The sequence below is a fragment of the Colobus angolensis genome, unplaced genomic scaffold, assembly GCF_000951035.1.
Source record: "Colobus angolensis palliatus isolate OR3802 unplaced genomic scaffold, Cang.pa_1.0 Scaffold379, whole genome shotgun sequence".
NCBI lineage: Eukaryota > Metazoa > Chordata > Mammalia > Primates > Cercopithecidae > Colobus > Colobus angolensis.
Window position 1 is genome coordinate 61,990 of NW_012117143.1, and position 22,232 is coordinate 84,221.

Here is a 22,232-nt window from a genome sequence, read left to right on the forward strand (position 1 = left end):
AGGCTTTTATTCACATCCTGCCCCAAGTCTAGATCAAACTTTTTCATATACAGAAGTTCATTTTGTTGCTATTATAGTATGTATGTGCTATATGTGTGTACATGTATATGTAAGAATATACAGCTCTTTAAGAGCACTTGTCTTGCAATGCACATTTGCTCTCCCTGTATTTCTCTTCTATCAACTTAACCTGAGTCAAGTTAAATGTAGGCATAATCTAGTAGTGTTAGTGCAAGTCAGTATATTATAGCTATTTTTCATGGAAAAAAAATACTTCTACTTTGGTTAAAAAAAAAAAAAGATAGGAGCTGAGGAGAAAATAAGGAGTACAGTATCCATTTTTATGTAAAATTTCTCTTTAGATGACATGTCACCTTCCCAGATTAGGACACACATTCCCAGTTTATGCTCGTTGTCCTGAATCCTGTCCACAGTAAGCATCTAACTAGAATTTCCCTTTCACTGTAATCAAAAAGTTGCATTAACATGTATTACCTGTTCTTAAACTGCGTACCAACTGTGCATTTAAACTTATTAACAGTTGCATTAAAATAATTCAGGGTGAATTTGTTTCATCTCTACTTTTACTTTCACTTTTTAGTGTGTGAGACATCCATGCCAGGGAAAAGATAGAATAATACGTGGCTAAATCAGAAGATACTCAGGAATAAACCCACCTCTCCTTTCCTGACCCTTACCAGAAACTCTCCTTTCAGGAGCAGGAAACAGAACACTCACACTCACTGATAAAACAAATTAAGTTTGGACAAGAGAAGCTGGAGACAGAAAGCTCCTTCAGGACTCAGATGGTGGTGGAGAAAGACTGGAAGCAGTTGCCTCGGCCAACCATCTCGAAAGTCAGTCAGTTGTGCTCCTATCTGCAAGATGTGCGAAATGCTGCCAGACAGCCATGTGGTCAAGTCACTGGGAAATTGGAAATTTACAAGCATAGTGCACATGAAATATGTACAGAAAACAGAAGTTGGACAGGCCTGCCTCAGAGCGATGGAGAGTACCTCAGATGCTCTTGCTACAGTAAGCTGACGCTTTTTATATGGCGTAAGTGTATATCTAGTTATTTTATTGGATGGCAATACTTTTATCTTTTGCAGTAAACCCTTCTGGCAGCAACAACCTCAAAAAACAAACAAAAAAATGGTGCAGGCTTAATAAAAAGTTGAGTACTCAATTTCCTTTCCTCAAGAAAGTAGATAAATGCATAACTGCTCCAAATGGTTAACTGTCATAGCCAAGAGGAGCATAAGGAGACGTGACAACAAAATGGAACGTGGTGTCCTAAATGGATGCTGGAACAACAACAAAAAAGGGACTTTGAGGAAGAACTGAGGAAATCTGAATATGGACTTCAGTTAATGACAGTGAATCAATAATCAGTTCATTAACTGTAACAACTGCACTGCACCAAAGCAAGATATTAATAAGGAGAAGTGAGTACACGTTACACAGGAACACTATACCATCTTCTTTTTTTTAAAAAAAAGCTTCTCAATATTATCCTCCACCATGGTGCACCATGGTGCCCTACAGTGACGTCATGGTGCCCTATAGTGGTATCATTAGCCATATGAAAACCAGAAAATATAAAGCTCCTGAAGAAGCAACAGGATCTATGTCTTTTAAGACAACCGTATTTTTCAGAGTCTACAATTTTACTCATGCAGCTGCAGAAGGCTTACTTACATACCACCTGTGAAACATGACTTTTTTCTTAGGTCAAGAGACTGTTGTTTCAAATTAATTCTGCACAAATTTTTATTACTGATTATCTTGTATAAATGCAAAGAGTGAAATGATGGCTGTGTTTATTGTCTGCATTAGCAGAAAAAGAACTTCACAAAGGTAAATCAGGCTAGTTTTATATCAGTGCAATGAGATGCTTCAAAAAAAGTAGATGGAATCAAAGTTCAGGAAGTTCATTCTGTCAAAGACAAAACATTCAATCTTATTATTACAAATGCTATCATAAATTCAGTGGCAAAAAAAGAATAAAGCATTGCAGTAAAAATTGTATTTTTACCAAATCAAGAAATCTGTTAAGTAGAAATGCATTGGAATTGGTGGCACATATAACTGAATCCAAATACACTTTAATATTCTGCAGACTAAAACGTCAAAATTTCAAATATATTTACACACATAATTACATTACCTAAACATTTTTTGCAATTGTCATTTTCTCTCTTTGTGGCTTATCACCATTCAGATTTTGGAAATCTTTGGACCTTTGAAGAACTACTTAGCAAATCATCCTAAACGTCCTATGTCATTTTGTAAACTAGTCCTCTAAGCTTTCATTACATTTTGTTCAAAATCAGTTGGAAAACTTTAATCAAATCACTCAACAATGGGAACTATAAAGGCTACCATCCATTTTTCAAGTTTTTTGCAGATTGAAGTTAATTGAAAAGTAAGCCTGAAAACAGGAAGATGCTAAGGAATTAAACAGATTGAATGATGAGAGTTCAAATGTATAAATGAAATTCTGTAATTATTATTTGGAATATCTGAACTTATGAGAAAAATCTTTTGATGGTCTTCCTATCTTTATTGATTAAATTTATATTCTATAACAATAGGATAGAATTGAGAAGTGCTACAATTTTGATGTATCTAAGTATTGGAAAACATTTAAAAGAAACATAAACGAACACAACTTGGTAAGTCTTGTCTTATAAATGTTAATAAATTTGTCAAAGTATTTGTTAAAGGAAGTATTTTGAAAGGAGGTAAACACATAGAACCTGTGACAATCGTGGACTAAATTATTCACATATGTTAATATTTATATGTCTACACCAAGACAACAAAGAATTAACGATGTCCTCCACTTAGAATTTACTCTACAATTATAGTTCAACACTTGAGAGTGTTTTCTTAATTTAAAAAAAAATCATGATCTACACAGAAGAGTCAACTGTTGATGTCAACAGTTTCAAATTTAGTAGTCAAAAAATGAAACCGTAACTCTAAAGATTACAAGCGATATTATAGAAAAAATTAAGAATACGACCACATTCGAAGAAGATGTATTCTTCAGAAAAGTACCACTAATTCTGGCATTAGAGATAGATATAGGTAATTAACATTAAAATACATGAATATGTTCCAGTACTATTTTGCACTTTTTAACATTCACGTAAGTGATAAGAAAATTTTTACTTCAATGTACATAAACCTTTTACATATTTTACAAATTACTTTTAAAATTTTTGACTAGAACTAGTATATAGGACCACTATATAATAAAAACAATTTGTTAGATAATAAAATAGTATTTTGATAAAATTATATAATTTAAAGTAAATTAGTTCTCCTTATTTTATTCTCAAACAAGTCCTGGTTTAGGGAATCAATTCTACGGCCACTCTAGTTTCCTATCTCATTTCCTTCTTTCTTTTTCCATCCTTAGGTGCTCAATGTCTTCAAGTATTTTGTAGAGGGCTCAATATAAAACATGTAACTTTTCAACAAAGGAGACAAGGTTCAGATGAAGCATGTTTTCTTGACTGATTTCACACCACTGTTCTGTTTTTTTGTTTGTTTGTTTGTTTGTTGTTTTTCAATTTTTGAGACTGCAGAAGTTGAGAAACAAATTCTTTCCTCCCTGGTCAAAATACATTTTAATCTGAGTCTTTGATCAGAATCTAAGCCTTTCATATATGCTATGTAGAAGCCAAATCCTACACATCAGTCAAGGCTTTCCCAAAAGTCACCTCTGAAAATCAGCCCTGAATACTTCAGTCACAGGGAAATCCCTCTCCTCCTACCCCCACCACACTTTATTATCTGATTTCTGTGTATTGAGTTTTCTATGGATGTTTTACTTTCCCGGTTACCCTATCAGTCTCATATCCCTTGCAGCAGCCGGCACCTATAGGTTTGACCTGGAGCAGCTTCTCCATTAATGAATGAATGAAGGAGGCAGGAGGTCTGGGAAGAAGGGCTCAACATGAACTGATGTGGAGAAGGTGGAGTTTTGTACTGGATCTGCAACAGGCTCAGAACTCTGACTCACAGAGAATAAAGAGAGCAACAGTGCGAAGGAGTGAGCAGGTGAGACTTGCCTGCACAGGGTTAGGGAGAGGGCGAACTATGGGAAACATGATTGCCAAGATAAAAAGGGTCTCCCCTGCTGAACACAGTGAGAAAGTAGCAGATTCTAGAAAGCACACCAGATTCCATCTGAACTTTACACGCACCAGCATGCACCAGTCTTCAGCGTGCTGCTGCCTTCTCCGTTATTTTTTCCCTTTTCTCCTTTCACATTGTTTTCAATGGGGATGCGCCCTCTATTTACCATATAACAGATGCTAAGAATGCTGAAAATAAGTTCAACTCAAGAAACTGTCTGTCTTGCTGGTATCTGGAACTATTTCTGATATGCAAAGGCCCCTTCATTTTATTGCATGATATGGTTTGGCTGTGTCCCCAGCCAAGTCTCATCTTAACTGTAGCTCCCATAATTCCCACGTGTCGTGGGAGGTACCCGGTGGAAGGTAATTGAATCATGGGGGCAGGTTTTTCCGTGCTGTTGTACTGATAGTGAATAAGTCTCATGAGATCTGATGGCTTTATAAAGGGCAGTTCCCCTACACATTCTTGCCTGCAGCCGTGCGAGATGTGCCTTTGCTCCTCTCTTGCCTCCCAGGCTTGTGGAACTGTGAGTTCCTTAAACCTCTTTTTCTTTATAAATTACCCAGTCTCGGGTATTTCTTCAAAGCAGTATGAAAATGGACAAATACACTCCACCTCAGATTTGTGTTTTTGTGAGCTGAGGTTGCTGAAATCTCAACATCAGCTGAACGGCTAAACCCATGTATCAAATCTTGAATATATTTTGAATACAATTCAATAATAAATGTGGGGACATTTTTAACAAAATAATATTTATATTTGTTAATAGCATATATGTGAGTTCCAAAAATAAATTAAATTACATGATTCTATGGAGATCAACAAAGACAATATATTGCATACACAGATAACTCACCATTAGCTTCTACAAAAGATAAGGATTTGCTTGTCATTCTAAAATCTCCAAATGATTTATTAATATACTACAGAATCATGAATACCAGTAAAGAACACTTTTTCTTTTGAAATCAGTACATTCCGGAATATGTAAGTGCATTCTACTTGTTCATTCAATAGCAAATATATTTCCTGAATTAGCACTTATTATATATTGAATACCTACCACTGATTATTAAATAGTTGACATTTAATTCTGAATTATTACTGGTATCATGGAAAGATAACTGTTTGGTTCCTCATCACATTTTGTTAACAGTTAAACCTTATACTTGAATATACATAACACTGGCAAGAAAATTTGTTAGAATTCTACACAACCTGCTTTGGCCTTTTTATTTTAAATATATTTTTTGAGACAGAGCTTCACTCTTGTCATCCAGGCTAGAGTGCAATGGCACGATCTCAGCTCACTGCAACCTCTGCCTCCTGGGTTCAAATGATTCTCCCGCCTCAGCCTCCCAAGTTTACAGGCATGCGCCACCACGCCTTGCTAAGTTTTTGCATTTAGTAGAGATATGTTATTCAGGCTGGTCTTGAACTCCTGACCTCAGGTGATCTACCTGTCTGGGCCTCCCAAAGTGCTGGGATTACAGGTGTGCGCCACCGTGCCCGGTGCTCTGGCCTTTTTAAAAGCCTATTTCAAAGGTTATATTAGTTTGCTATGACAGTTAATGTAATTAAGCATGAAATTATTATCTATGACATCTTTGAATTATGTTAAAACTATATATGTGATATTATTTGTTTAGTGTCCCAAAAGACATGTCACAGAATTTTACAATCTACTTTTAAGAATCACTGATTTTTACCTACCTACCCTGCTACCTAACCATCAAACATAAAGATAAATCAATAACAGTGTTCCAGTCTGTTTTATGAAAAGATACAAAAACAGATCAAAAATATCAAACCAAGTAAAATTAGTTGTAGAGATTTTCTGATGAATTTCTTAAACACATTTCCCCTTAGAAATAAAATGTTGCCGACATCTCTAATTTGACATTTCAACAGTTAAGACCCTTTGAGAGTCCCCCAGTCTCACTCCATGGTGCTTGGGATACATTTTCCACAAGGCAGAAGCCTCCTGAGACAGACCCCACTGCCCATCATCTGTCCACTCCACTGCTTTCCCAGCAATCTGCTGGAACGTTTAATTACTTTTTCATTTGATTTTCTCCAGAATGGAAGGGTGACTTTCTGAAATGTGTTTTTTAAAAAAAGGTAGCCGAAAATCTCATTAAAATCCGACTTTTGCACATTATTCAAGGATCAGTTGTCCTGCCACTGGTTCACTTTTGTGCTCCCAGAGCCACAGTTCACTAAAAGAGCAAACAGCCTTCAGATCTGCAAACACCATCTGCCAACAGAGTCTGACCTCAACCCCCAAGAAAAGTCAAGAAAAGAAAAACCAGTCTTCCCTTAATTGAGCCATCATCTTAACTCACTGGTTCATCAGATAGGGAAAAAGCAATTTCAGTAAGCTGTATATTTACATTTATCTCAGTTTATATTTTTGTATCCCAAACCTTTAACATTCCCTTGGTTTCCAGTTCTGTTTCCCTGTGGTCTGAGCCGCACTCCTCTCTCACCTGCTTGGATAATAAGATACCCTCTGGGCAGCAAAACGAATGCAAAAGCTACTAAAGAAAATGGAAATAAATGCCTAATTGTTGCTTTAAATCCAAGTACTATACAGAAAGTTGCCATAAAGGTATTACAATAATTTGCTTGAGTGGACAAGGAGAATCCACAAAGCAGTAGTATTTGTTTATCTTGGTGTGTAATTTTTTAAGCATTCCCCTAAGACTCAAAAGAGAAAGGATTAAAAACAATTTCAGTGACCAACATATGAGGTGACTGACAGACTCCAGTGGATTCATTCAGCGTGAACTATGCCCACTCCTGGCTGGGCACCTACTTCTTATTTGTGTTCAAAAAATAATATAACTCCATGTTTTGTGCTTAGCTCTCTCTAAGTGGCTGAATTTCTAAAAAGATAATTTAGAACTACAGCGTCTACTTGAGGAACCTCCAAAATAAACAAAATTGAAAAAGAAGTTAATGTATGAATAAAAATGGAACAGGAGCCGGGCACGGTGGCTCACGCCTGTAATCCCAGCACTTTGGGAGGCCGAGACGGGTGGATCACGAGGTCAGGAGATCGAGATCATGCTGGCTAACACAGTGAAACCCCGTCTCTACTAAAAATACAAAAACTAGCCGGGCGAGGTGGCAGGCGCCTGTAGTCCCAGCTACTTGGGAGGCTGAGGCAGGAGAATGGCGTAAACCTGGGAGGCGGAGCTTGCAGTGAGTTGAGATCCGGCCACTGCACTCCAGTCCGGGCCACAGAGCGAGACTCTGCCTCAAAAAAAAAAAAAAAAAAAAATGGAACAGGAGTAAAACTACAAATAATAATAATATTATAATTTCAAAATGACGGCAGCACTCCAGCTATCTGAAACTCAGGTATGTGATGCCAAGAAGAATCCAAAAGGAGGGTGGAAAGTCAGAAAAAAAAAAAAGAAAAACAGCTTCTGAGACACTCCTGCTTGGTACAGGAATAATTTACATTCAAACGGGGCTTTTAAAAAACACAATTCTAATGTATCTGATAATCTGTTTTCCAAAACTTCAACAGACAAAGACCCAGGAAGGAAGGAAGTACTGAGAATAGTAAAACGTCATCTGGCAGCCTGATGGCAAGGACAGACACTCCACACAGTAACTTCAAAAGCCAAGCTGAACCACCATCGCCACAAATCCCTGGGGATATCATTCTACTACCTCCCAGAATAAAACTGGACTTCATATGATGACCCTGAATTAGCACGGAAAGCTTCAGCGATTTTGCAAACAATTTTTCTGACCAATGCGTTGCCCACGTCCATGTGCTTACCAAAAGTCTTGTGACAGATGATCACTGCAGTACTATGTGTGACATCCATGAAGTAGAAATTATCCAAATGGACATTTTTCGTAAACTGGATAAATCGATTGTGGTATTTTCACACTGTGGAAGAATCTACATCAATGAAAATAAAAGTTTTAAACTACAAGCTCACAAACATCACGGTGACTGAAAGAAGCCAGATGCACTGTACAAACCTATGTATGTAACATCAAAACAGAGGCAAAGGACAATGACTCCTCTGGAAAGAGGGGTCTGCAGTGATTGAGGGGGGAACCTGGGCTTCCGCAATGTAGTGAAATGTTCTGTTTCTTTACCTGCATTCTGATTTATTCAAGCATTCCATCTGAAAACCCAGCAAGCTGTACACTTCCACCCTGTGTGCTTTTTTTGCATGTGTTTTGTCTTTAAAGAATACATTCACAAAATACACAAAGTACTTGATGGAGTATAAAGGACTGTATCCTCAAGGTAAACTCACTCATGAACATCTCAAAATTCAGATATCAAACAACCAGAAGCACCCCAAGGCAACATTTTGAGGTCAGCGAAGTTTCTCTCTTCTACTTCAGTTCAGCGATTTTTTTCTGGGTCTTTTCTGCCTTTTTGGAAACATCTGCCCAGCAGATGTGGCCACATCCCACACTCTCACTTCTCATTTTCTCAGCAGAGTTTACTACACACACAAACCATTCAGGGATTCTGTTAAAATACAGATGCTTCGGTGAGTCTGCGGTGGGCCCTAGGAGTTTGCACCTCCAGAAACGCCCTTGACTAGCAGCAGAGAAAAGACGTGATTTACCACCAGTGCCCACTGAGCTGCTGAATAATGAATCTAGCAGCTCTCTTGTGGCTGCTTTAGGACTTATACCTGGTGGAACACTTCTGGCTTCCCTGTGCTCTCATATTACATCCTGTAAGTAACTTCCAACTCAGGGACAAAAACTAGTAGATAAGAACCCATTCCTACTGGAAAGAATTCTTCCTGTTCCTCATTAAAATGTCAGCCTTTGGACTTCTTGGCACAATGCCTTCCTTTCACAGAGCATTTGCAGAAAGGAGGGAAGGAAGGAGTGAGAAGGAAGGAGAAGAAGAAAGGAAGCCAGAAAGCAGTGAATTTGCCCACGGAAGTCCAGCAAAGCATAATGTTTGTGTGGCTTGCTGGATGGCTATGCTCAAATCCAAGATGTATCTTCTGTGAGGTGACCAGTTTGAAGTTAATGGGATTGTAGGGTGAGGGTGGAGGGGTAGGAACAAGGCTGAATAATAAGACCTCTTCTCCCAGAGGGGCATCTCACAGCCATAAGCAGATATAGGGCAAGCCTTTTCTTGGAAGATAAAAAATATTAATAACTTTAAAGTTGACTTTGGTACTTTGTTGTGGAGTGTTTAAGCATTTGGAAGGTGGGGGGATACAATATATGTGTAGGAATTTTTCCTGATTAAAATAGTTTGAATTTTTCTGTTACTTACAAGCTAGAAGCATTCAAAAATGCTCGGTGATCTTCTCAAAACTGAGAATATTTGAAAACCTCTTTTAGTGGCCATGATGGTGAATTTTATTTATGTCAACTTGTCTAGGCCACAGCAGCCAGACTTTTGCTCAAACATGTGAGTATGTTGCTGTGAAGGTATTCTATACACGAGATTAACATTTAAATCAGCAGACTTCGAGTAAAGCAGTTGACCCTCCATAATGTGGGTAGGTGAGCCTCATCCATTCAGTAAAGACCTAGAACAAAGACTGATCTCACAGGAGGAAGAGGGAATTCTGCTAGCAGATGCCTTTTTACAAGGACTGCAACCTCAACCCCTCTCTGGGTCTCCAGCCTACCATCCTGCCCTGCAGAGTTTGGACTTACCAGCCTCCATAGTCACACCAGTCAATTCCCCAAAATCAATCTCTCTCAATCTCTCTCTTTCTAAATAATACATCAAGATATATGTGTATACATATGGTATATATATAACACATATATTTTATATGTGTGTCTGTGTTTATGTACATTATGCACACATACACACATCTTATTGGTGCTGTTTCTCTGGAAAACTCTAATACAAATGTCTAAAATCACTGCACTTTCATTGGGGTTAATCAATGTAGACCAGTGTACCAGCTTCACAGTGAAAGTATGCTAGGACTGATGAAAAGAGCTGAATAAGAACTTTGTTACTGATAAAAACCTTAATGTTAAATATCATTCAACAGAGTAGGTCACTTCCCAAGGCTCCAAGTGCTCAGCTATCCCATCATATTTTCATTTTAGCCAGGGTCATTAGGACTCTAACAACCTAATAGATTTCTAAACTTTTGTGGACTAATGGACTTTTATTATCCTGAAGAGAGCTCATTTGGTATAATCTCTTAGGAGGGAGGTGATACATTATCCTTTTAGACCAATACAAAATCTTGAATCTGTGTACACAGAATCAATCTGACATTCATTTCTGTCTTTGTGCCTTGCTGGAGCTTCCCATGAGTTCTGTACTCAAGATTTTTTTTAGGATTTCTCTGCCATAATGCAGGTACCTGCAGCATCAGTTAGTTCACTCCCTAGGTTAGCAAGTGAAGGATGCTAAAGTGGAAATGACTTTTCCCAGTGTGTTAATGCTTTATGCCCCCAAGTAACAGCCACTGAAATGTAAGTCCATTAACAGCTGCACCCGCAGGCTACAAAGGAATGCAGTGTGGACCTGATGCCATTTTGCACCGTGATCGTCTTCTTAGCACAGACTGTCCACCTGCGTCGTCTGGGTTCTCTTGGATCCTTGTGCATTATGTCCTTGCCCCACTAACTAAAAGCAGCTGCAACCCCACATCTCCATCAAGCTACCTTCACCTTCGGAAAAAAAAAAAACCTGCAAAATCCTATGTTTTCATGTTTAAACAGTTTTTCAGATTATTTTTTAACTCTTATTTTAGGCTCAGGGGTACATGTGCAGGTTTGTTGTACAGGTAAACTCGTGTCATGAGGCTCTGTTGTACAGATTGTTTCACCACCCAGGTACTAAGCCTAGTACCCAACAGTTACCATTTTTAAGATACCTACAGGTATTATGGAGTATTGTATTTCTATGTCTATTAAGAATCTAGCATGACTTTTTTTTTTTTTTACTGTGCTAGTATTTTATGATTGTTACTGCTTATTTGAGTATTCTTATTACAGAAGTATAGCTATCGCGTGGTCTGCACCATTTCTACCTTTTTTTCCAAATGCCCTGTGTGTTGGCAGAACACTAGGTTTTTCTGGAATGTATACACTGTGTTCAAGCAGAAATGCCTGTAGTATAATTCATTCATTAGCATCCCCAAGCAAACCATATCCGCCAATTTGAAGTACATGCTATACCAAGAGATCCCCAAGGAGGAAAAGAAAAAGTATTCTGCACTATAAACACTAACACCAGTTTACAGCATTCCCATCAGAAAACATGACACAGGAGTATCCTAAAATGGACTTTCTAAACAAACGTGTGTTGGTTCTTCATGAATTCTTCCACCTCAGCCCAGAGCAGACTGTAACTCTGTTTGACAGAAGCAAGAATTATGAGGTGACTGTGTTATCCCAGGGGATGAAATGGTAGAGTCCACCATGCTAGGCAGATGGGTAACAAATCAGGAAATGCTACTTAAACCTCCCATAAGCCCTTCATCCTTGCACCAGGTAGCCACAGGCAGCTAACAATAGGTGATACTTTCACCATTGCACTCGGATTTCAGAATAAATAACTCCTTATGTACTTCTTTGCTTTCTATCTAGATACTTAAAAGATATACTTGGTCAAAGATCCTATGATGACGAAATGGCCATCTGAGCATGCACCGTACTTTTATAGTAAATGATCGCAGAGGGTATCAAGGCTGAACATTCCCCGAAGACACCCCAAAACTAAATTTAAAAAATTGAAATTAAAGATAGCGGCTGCCCTTGGTGTGCACGTGGTGGGGAGGAGCTCTCAGAACATGCCATTACCTTGAGTGTTTCCGCCTGGCCACTTAAAAATGGAAGACAAGGACAGATACATGTGAGAACATTTAAGGAATAAAGTTTGACCGAACCTGTATGAGACTACTCTAAAACAAAACAAAAAAAGACAGAAAATGAAAAAAAAAAAAGAGGAAAAGAAACCCAGACACACAGCTGTTGTGGCTGTTCAAATTTCTTAGCCCTAAAATACAACAGTGCCTAACGGACGAAGAATTCCAACAATGAAAGAAAATAATACTACAATACCAGAAAAAATGACCTCTTATAACTAAATTCCCTTAATTTTCATCACAAATCATTTCATTCCGATTGATTTTTTACATGTCTTAAAAACTGTGACAGCCAAGTACTTCCAGCTTCAGACAAAAAGAAAGAAAAATATTAGAGTAATAGGTATCCTAGACATCCCAGTGCATTCACAGTTCAGCCCTCCCCCACTAGGACATACCCATTAGGGCGGCATAACCTGGAAGTAGAAAATATTATACAACAACATCTGTTGAACCTGAGCAAGATAACTCTGCAAAGTACAATAACATCTAAGAGCAAACAAGAAAGTAAAGATAAACTGTCATTGGGTCAAAAGGGTATCCCACAAACTTAGAGGGGAAATAAACAACACCATTAAAGTTCTAAGTTAGGATGTCACGGAAGGACATGCTCAAATCAACAGGGATCTTCAAAATGAGATCACACCTAACATTTGAATTAACCAGGGCACATTCGCAGGTTGCACACTGGAAATGCTGTCTCTTTAGCTATGCAAAATTGGAAATTGGCACTTAAAATCCAGCATCACTGTCAATATTGGACCCACATCCTGCATGGCAGCCGCTGTCTGAAGCTGAAAAGTGGCCACACTGAGAAGTGGCTTTCCTCCCAGCATATAAAGCAGAGGCTCATACCGGCCATAGAGCCCACATCACTGGGTCAACGTTACCTGTCTGGCTCTGGAGGCCTCCATGTTTGTGAACCCTCCTCCATTAATCACAGCCCACAGTGTATGTAGTAAGAGCGGAAGGAGCCTGGAGGTCATTTGACAGGGACCTGCAGTCCTACTCATGCTGGACTACAAAAGAAAGAAGTTTTAGCACACTTCAGCCTTGCAAGGGAAGGCGTGAAGGCTTCACTTCTCTGTGGTAGAGGGGAGGAAACTCCCTGAGTGTAGCTGGTCTGTTTGATTTCTGACCACCACTGAGAGCTGGACCCAGGCCATTTACCTCGTGATTCTCGCCACTTTATATCCTCACTGATGTCATCACCTTCTGAATAGAGAGAAACCAGCTAAGCAACTTGGACTTTTGGCAGGAGACTATTTCTAAGTACTCAGTGCCTCGTGCAGTCCTGGGCATACAGTGGACAAAAAAAAAAAAAAAAAAATTTGTTAAGTGAAGGAATGAATGAGTAAATAAATGAATGAATGAATGAAAAATAGGAAAAAGGGCGAGAAGAGTTTCCCCTGTGGCAAAATAACACAGATCTTCGTTGTTTAGGATTGGGAGATTTAAGATTTACTTTTTCCATAGTGTTATGCCCTCAATTTAAATGACAGAGGAGATAAATGCATATTGAGAAATGAAACATGCATGTTTATAGTCCTATATAGTTCTTGAGGATTTCAAGTCCCATTAGAATAATATTTCTCATACTTAGATTAACAGGTAGACCTTATTAAAGACTCCTGTGAGGCTATGCACAGCGGCTCACGCTTGCCATCCTAGCACTTCGGGAGGCTGAGGAGGACAGATCACCTGAGTCCTGGAGTTCAAGATCAGCATGGCCAACATAGTACCATCTGTACTAAAAATACAAAAATTAGCCAGGTATGGTAGTGCACACCTCTGATCCCAGCTACTCAAGAGGCTGAGGCAGGAGAATCACTTGAACCCGAGAGGCAAAGGTTGCAGTGAGCTGAGATTGAGCCACTGCACTCCACCCCGGGCAACAGAGCGAGACTCCGTTTCAAAAAATAAAACACATTCCACAGTTAATTGTGGAATTCCACAGTTAACTTAAATATTGCTTATAACACATTACACTTAACTGTGAACGAACACAAATCAGATATAAACTCCTTATACCAATAGCATCAGTACATTTCTAACACTGACACACATTTACAAAATCAATGAAATCAGAATTAGCAATAGTCAGCTAATCTGACAGGGCATGCAGTTTTCCAAGCTAAATCTCCACAGTCAGTGTCAGTGTGGGACTGGCTCATACATGGCTACCTGGAGCACATTTCTATGATCAAAACCCCATTCTCTCATCACTTTTATATTGAGACTACAGAAAATCCAGGACTCTGTTGTCTGTCACCTTCGGATTATGTGGAAACATGGCTCAGACACACAGCCCACCTTTCGGCCTTCCTTCTTAGCTCGTGACAATGCGCACAGTGTTACGGGATGCCTCGCGAACACAAAGGCAGGTTTTGACATTGCATACCCAAATCTGTAATGCAGGAGTCATCCAAATCTGTAATGCAAGAGTCACCCAAATCTGTAATGCAGGTGATCTGGAAGGAGCGCACATCAATTTATTTTACATTATCGCCAAAATGAAAATAGAATATTTGGTTTCCTAAAACTCCCAAAGAGATATGTAATGACCATGAAGGGTCTATGGCTCCCAATTTGAGAAACGTTCGACGTGAAACATCCATAGTCCAGAAGGAGTGGTGTTGCGGAGTGCCAGGAGGAATTTTCCCATTCATCACTCCACACCCCAGATCCTTCAGGTGTCAGAAACTCCTGAGTATTTAAGAAGGCGAGAAACAAGGTCAGGGTCAGGTATGCATAGTGCCTAGTGAGATGTCAAGGGCAATGTCAATACTGGGTGAACTAGAGAAAGGATCAAAGAAACATTTGCACTACTGGAGCTGTATATCCTCTTTTTATAAGACATATAAACTAAGGCCTTAAGGGTTAAAATTCACTCTTCTTTTCTTATAATTACTCTGAGAAAAGCAATTATCATTTGGAAGACCCTGAATATTTACAAGTTGAAGCAATGAACTTGTTTGTTAGACAAAGTAATTCTAAAGAAATCCTATGTGTCATAGATAAATTCCACCATTAGAACTTCCCTCTGGGAGACAGACAGTGTTTACTTTCCATTTTACAATCTCACATGAGACCAATACAGTCAGGTGAGGCATCCCTGACCACTCAGAATAAATATTCTCTTCCCATTTCCCTCTTCTGACTATATACTGCACTCAAGTGCTACCTAAATTGTAATAAGTTATACATGAAGCAAGAATGTATACTGTATATATGCTCTGAGGAGAGAAAAAGGATTCAAAACACATTTGGAATCACCATGGCACACTAACCATTCCCCATATGATACAGCCACTTTCATTTTACAAATGAAAAAAGATTGGATAACCCGGACAGAAAATAAGAAACAGATAAAGACTGTTACACGCTTAAAGAGATAGGGGTAGTGTAATTGAATTTAACAGTAATTTTAGAGAAGAGTAAATCCCAAGTTCAGGTTCGAGAAAAAGCTAGAGAAGAGTCTGTAGATCTGGCAGTAAAGTTTCCCTGATAACACTAAGTTTTAAGACTTTTTCTTTTTAAGCCTTTTGGTTTTTGCACAAACCAGAAGGACAGAATACATCATCTTTCTTCAAATTCTGAGAGCAAAGCTCTGAGCAATCAGTGAATTCTGAGGGTTACAGCAGGCCACTGCCCAGATGGCTAACACTGAGAGCCTTCTAAAGACTAGAAGGCCAGAATACCTTTCCCAAATCTGAAAGTCAAAAAGAAATTACTACCTTGAGATTAAATTCAAATGTCAGAACCAGAAGTGGCCACCACCCAGCAAGTAGAGACCATAAAACCGAAGGCATGCACAGATTCACACAAGGCCCAGGAGGCAGGATCAAAGGTTCATTCCCCCTAGATTCTGGAGCAAGGCAAGGATGCCCGCTCTCACCACTCCTACGCAATATAGTACTGGAAGTCCTAGCCAGAGCAATCAGGCAAGAGAAAGAAGGAAACCCATCCAAATTGGAAAAGAGGAAGTCAAATTATCTCTGTTGGCTGACAATATAATCTTATATCTAGAAAACCCTGAAGACTCCTATAAAAGACTCCTAAGCTTGGATAAACGAATTCAGTTAATTCTCAGGATACAAAAATCAACGTACAAAAATGGGTAGCATTTCTATACACCAATAATGAGTTGTAGTTATTGAGACAGGTTTCTCCCAGTCAGCAGAGTAATGATACACGTCACTGTGACAGAGGACACATTAAAGAGAAAAAGCAAAAAGCTACAGAATAGCAACAGTTAGAAAACAAGGAGATCCAGATACAGACATAAACAGAGACACAGATGTTAGGATCCTGGTTCAGAATCCGGAAAAGGTAAAGAAACTTCCAGAAAACCTATGGTGAGCACAGTGACAGATCCCAAAGCTGGTACTCAAGGTAAATACCCTTGATATCTAGGACTTGGGTGCAGCCCACCACCATGGTGCAAGGCTAGAACACATCTTCTCTTCTTGGATGAGAACCAGATGTGATGTGGTTACATAAGAGAATTTGGGAGGGCAGTTGCTACAAGGCTAAGAAAAGTCCTGGAAGCAGGAAGAAAATGTGTGGGTGTTGTACTCATCCTTCATAGATGAGGACCATGAGCATGAAAATATACATATATATATATATTCATCTTTAAATACCACGAACACATCACAAAGCACCAAGATGCTCACATGTGGAAGATATTCAAGAGCTGAGATCAAAGAGAGAAGAGCTGATTTGCCTCTCTCATCTCAAGGTGGCTCAGGGCCACAGGCTCACTGAGTGGAAAGAGGGGAAACCGAGGCAAGATGGAATCCATCAGTCTCTCTTCCTTTCCCCTCCATCCGATCTCTGTGTTTTACTCCCTCTCACCATTACCCCCTCGGCCACTCTCTCTCTGGCCTTCTCTCTTGCTCTCTGGCTCACTCCTGATGTATTTATGTCTTTCTTTGCCTCTGTCTCTCCTCTCCCTTTTCTATCTTGTCAAGCACCGTATCCTGTAAATTAAGGGAGCTGTGAAGCAACTACACTATTACAAAACCAGGCAATCATTCTGAAAAGGGCTAAACTAGCACCCAAGAAGAGGAAATGGAGAAGCAACCCTCACCAGCACTGAAACTTTGCCTCTGCTTACCGGCAGCTACTTGTTTTTCAAAATTTCCCAATTAAATAGATTGCTGTCCGATGGGGGAGCCTTTCCTCTTGAGTTTAATAAGGTAAGCCGTTTTGCCAGTTTCTATACAATTCACATATGGAAAGTTTTGGTTCCTCTCAATTAAATTTGTTTTTAAATTACCAAATAAAAGAATCCCCTTCAACACTGCACATGTAGAAACATCGCAAACTATGTGAAACAGGTAACGGTGCTGATTTTGACGTCTCAACAAATCCTAGCCCAGCACCGCCTGGCAGGTCACCCATCACTGATACCTGTCACACAGCAGGTACCTGACTTGAGGTTGTCCCTGCTTTGGACACTTTTGGGACACCTGTGCCCACTCACAGACCCACGATGGGTCCCGTGCCAGCTGCACGCTCACGTTCCTGTTTGTGAGAATGTGGGGTTTTCTAAGTTAATTTATCAGCATGAATCAATTCACAGATAACACTCAAAATTGCTGCAAATGGAGCTGAGAAAACACTGAAAAGCTTCAGTTCTGACTAGAGGTCAGAGAAGAGACCCTCATCCCTCCTCTCAGCCATCCATCAAATGCTCAATACACACACACACACACACACACAGCCTATTTCCTTCTCTTGGCAATCTCTAAACACCATGACCAGCTCACAACAGTAACTGAAAAAAAAAAAAAGGTGAGAAAATCTGCAAAAGCTCACAGCATGAACTACACTTTCTCTCAAAATGCAGATATCTGAAACAAGAACCAAAGAATACTAGTATCTTCTATTCATTCAGCAAACATTTACTGGGTATTTACTGAGTATCTCCTGAGTATGAAACTCCCTGTCACCAAGCAATGAGCCAGGCATCAGAAACTGGCAAGGCTACATTATAAGTTTGCTCTCTGCCCTGCCCCTCCACTCTCAACACCCACACATTTTCTTCCTACTTCCAGGACTTTTCTTAGCCTTGTAGCAACTGCCCTCCCAAATTCTCCTATGTAACCACATCACATTTTCCTGCTGCCTTCACCTGTTGGCCGACCTTATCAAACTGACCAGGAAGTGGCCAAGGCCCACCTTGCAGACCCTTCACACCTGCTAGGCTCAGCTTGCCATGTCACACAGCTCCTTGGACACTTCTTCCTCAGCCTTCAAAAGAAAAAGTCCCTCAAATTTCTAAGAGAAAATGAACTCAAGAATGACACACATCCCAAAGGCCATTTTCATCCCTTCATGATGCCGTATTATCTTCCCTCAAACATCACAATTACTGATGACTGGGGAGTTTAACCCAAAAATTGCTTAATATTTTGCTTGAAAGATCCTTTAAATGAAAATCAACAGTGTCATGCTTTGCCTTTATAGGAACCAAACATTTTCCTATTTAATATCCGTTATTCTCAAACTGGATGTGAACACTCCCCAGGACAGCCCTGGGGCACAATGTCCCCAGGGATAAGATTGAGTGCCAGGTGGGAAACGAAGCCGTAAGTTTGAATGGCACACCTTCCTGGAAAGACAATTCTCCCTTCAGAAGAAATTCTACTTTATATTAAAACAAGTCCCAAAATATTGTGTACAAAGATGAACTTAATGACTTTTTAAAGAAAACTCTTGCTTGCAGCCGTCTGTTGAGCTATGTCCACAATACAAGGAGTTTCCTACAAATTTCCTTTGCCTTTAAATGTTCTTCAGTGAAGTTGTTGGAAAAATGTTTCATCTACACCATGAGCATCTTGAAGGCATGAACTACATACCATCCTTCTCTTTGTCCCCAGTGACCTAGGACAGTACCTAAGCCAGTATCTCACATATGGCAGGCTATTGGTAATGTTTGTGGAATAAATTTGGCCGAAATAATGCCGACAGCATTATCATAACAAAAAAAATTTTAAATCACATTTGGCATTATCATAACAAAAAAAATTTTAAATCACATTTGGACGGATGGAAGAAAAGGTGAACAGCTGTATGAGGAAGTGAAGTAGAATTAATCCAATTTACCAAAACAGTGGATGGCTGCCACGGTAACAATCTGATGCAGCAACGCAGTTTAGATCTCTTCCACTTGAACATGAGAGGAAGACAAATATTGTACTTGTTAATCTCCAATCAGGAGGTGAGGTGAGGCTCAGGACACAAGTCTACCAGGTGACACCAGTACCCATCAAACATAGCAATCTCTGAAGAGTTTGGAAAGACAACATGATAATAATAATTCCACCAACAATATTAAACCTGGTTTGTACACTGATCCAGGTCATTTCAATCATTTAAGGTTGTGTGTGAAATATTTGTTGCTGAGACTAGACAACTGTGAAAAACAGATCCACATGTATGCATACATCATACCCAGTATGATATGGACTCACCCTGCCTCATTCCTAAAATTCTTACCTTTTTAAACTAGCTGCACCCAAACTAAGTTACAGATGAAAGATTACTCAAAGAAAGAGTATAGGTTGTCGCAGTATTTTAATTTTGTACTTCCCTGGTTGGGGAGTAACTCATCTGTAAACAATAGAAAAGATAGTTACACACCCACTTTCTCTACACAACCCTTCTATGGCACTGAGTCACTCTCCATGCCCAATATTCCCCTTACTTTCCAAGCTGGAGGGAGAAGTTGGGAGGAGGAGGAAGTGAGGACTTCCAATGAACAGGCACACTGACAACCTTCCAGGGATACTTCCTTTTCAATCTTCCATCTCAGATGTGACAACTGCCAACCAAAATGATGCCTTTCGGAGCGTCTTAATAACGACAGCCAGAGCTCAATAAAATTTCAGCTAAACTCCAAACATAAAGCAGAAAATCACTTACAGCACTGAAATGTGTGTATCGCCGGGGAATGACGTGAAAAACAGCAGCTGGAGACACCCACCACACCAAGGGATGGTCAAATGCAAATGAAGCTCAAAGAAGAAAAACTGAGCCTCTCTCCCTCCAGGCCCTGAAATCCCACCTGCAGGCATCCTCTTACCTTCTGATAATTAAGTCCGTGACTTGACATGTTATTTCTGTCAGAGCAATAAGAGCAGAGAATATGGTGTCATTTTATCATTTTATTCCGTCACATAAAAAGTGAGTTTTTCAGTTCACAAAATGTGGGGTCAAATCTCTGCTGCTTAACTGGGCAAGTCGCTTAACGTCTGTCTAATTTATACGTTCAGAAATAAGCTAGCCTACCTTCTAGGGATGTTAGGAAAATTAAACGTGTGAACTCTGTAAAATGCCTAGCAGGTACATCTATGAATATTTGTGTCCAGCAATATAAAAACCCAACAAAGTTTCCTTTTCTATACAGTCTTAGGAAAACAACAAATCAGAAAACTATTACAAAGGACGCCAAATTGGCAAACAGCCCGGGTCCCAGCCCTGGGGTGCGAGCCTAAGGCCTGGGGTAGAAGGTGACTTAACCAGGACGCGGTGAGATGTGGGGCGCGCGCCTAAACCCGCGCGGGGCGCCAGCGGCTGCAGATTCCAAGAAAGAACCTGTAATTAACACGCTGCCCTTTGCAGGCTCAGGATTCAGCACGTAAAACTTTCTCCCCAAACGCTGACTGTATCCCTTTTCTTAACTCTAGTGGATCTTGGAAAAGTCAAAGCGAGTAGGTGAAGGAAGACAAGGAACTCACAGAGAAGTGTAAAGTGCACTGGGTCTGCACACCTGCAAGAAAGTGGGAAGAAGAAAGCAGGAAGCGCCAGGATCACCTCCCGCCCCAGCTCACACTCGCACCTGGGAATGAACTTGGCTTCCTCCCCGAGTCGCGCCTGGAAATCCTGCCAAGCCCGGTCGGGACTCGCCGGGCCCCACGAGGTGGCCAGCGCCGCCGCCGCGTGCTCGTCTCCCTCGGCCTCCTCGCTGTCGGGGGTCTCGGGCCCCGCCTCAGCCACGGCGGGCGCAGGATCCACCGGACCCCAGTCCCGGCGCCGCCCCCCGCGGAGGGCCCCGCGGAAACCACGCGCGAACTCCTGGAAGGTGATGGCGCCGTCATGGTCGGCGTCGAGCCGCTGGAATACTGCCTCGGCGTCGGCCGGCCGTACCCGCAGCTCCGCGCACAGTGACCCGAACTCCTCGCGCTCCAGGCGCCCCGAGCGGTTCGCGTCGCAGGCGGCGAAGACCGAGCGCAGCCGGGCCAGCTGCTCTCCGTCCCCGTCCGCCTCCATCCCGCCTGGCGGGGGCGGCCGAGAGGGCTCCGGAGCGCCGCGCGGCGCACGGCCCTCCCTGGAAGGACGGGGCCACCTGCTGCTGCCGGGAGACCCGGCGAGTTTGGCTTGTCCGGCTGGTTTGGCCACTTGCGGGAACGTCGGGCGGGGCGAGGGACGTCGGGGGTTGTCGGGCGGCTCCCTTCGACGATGGTTCGGGCCAGTCCCCAACAGGTCCCGGAGGCGGTGGGGTGTGCTCTGGCTCCGGGCACCGCGAAGGAGCGCCTCCCGCGACTGAGCGCCCGCGCACCGCGGTGGCCCTCACCACTCTCCCGGCGGGTGCGGCTCCGCCCAGCCAGGGAGGAGGAGCGCGCGCCTTTGCTTCTCTAGTTCCCACGCCCCGGAGCCCGCCGCTGCTTTCCGCGTAGGAAGGGGAGACCTGGTTGGTCTGAACGGGGGTGCGGGGGGAGCATTGCCCTTCCGCGTAAGCGCTGCTCGGGTGGAGCCCAGCGCCCAGCTTCTCCGCAGAAGGTGCCCGGCGCGCGTTGAGAAGCTAACCTGACAGAGGTAAGGTAGGTAGGGGTAGGATTGCGAATGGGTTAAGTGCATTTTATTATCTTATTCCCGAAACGTGGTAAACTTCTTTATATACAAGTTTCTTACAAACCAAAGTACAAGATTTACCAGAAGACCCCATTCTCAGTTTTACTGGCTTTCGTTAACGCATTTCTGTGCGTCGTTAACGTTAAGGTCTCACTGCTTAAACACAGATCTTCCAGATCTCCAATTCCACATTTTTTCTCAATCCTTGTCTCCTAAACCTGAGAAAAAAATTAATAAACAAAATCGCTTGGCAGGCAGCATTGTTTAAACAAAGACAGGTCGTTTTGGAGGTTTTTTTCTTTAAACAAACTTTATGGAAATTATATATCCAAAGGTATGTTACCCTTTGGTTTTAAACACTTT

General features: G+C 41.2%; 1 protein-coding gene across 1 annotated transcript in view; it reads right to left on the reverse strand.

Moving 5' to 3' along the window:
* Positions 1-21,589, reverse strand: part of RASEF (RAS and EF-hand domain containing) — a 77,407-nt gene extending 55,818 nt beyond the window's left edge. The window contains exon 1 of the mRNA XM_011953954.1: positions 20,857-21,589. Within this exon, the coding sequence (XP_011809344.1) occupies positions 20,857-21,287 (431 nt within the window). The 5' untranslated portion in view covers positions 21,288-21,589. The remainder of the gene's footprint in view (positions 1-20,856) is intronic.
* Between the last annotated feature and the right edge of the window lie 643 nt (positions 21,590-22,232).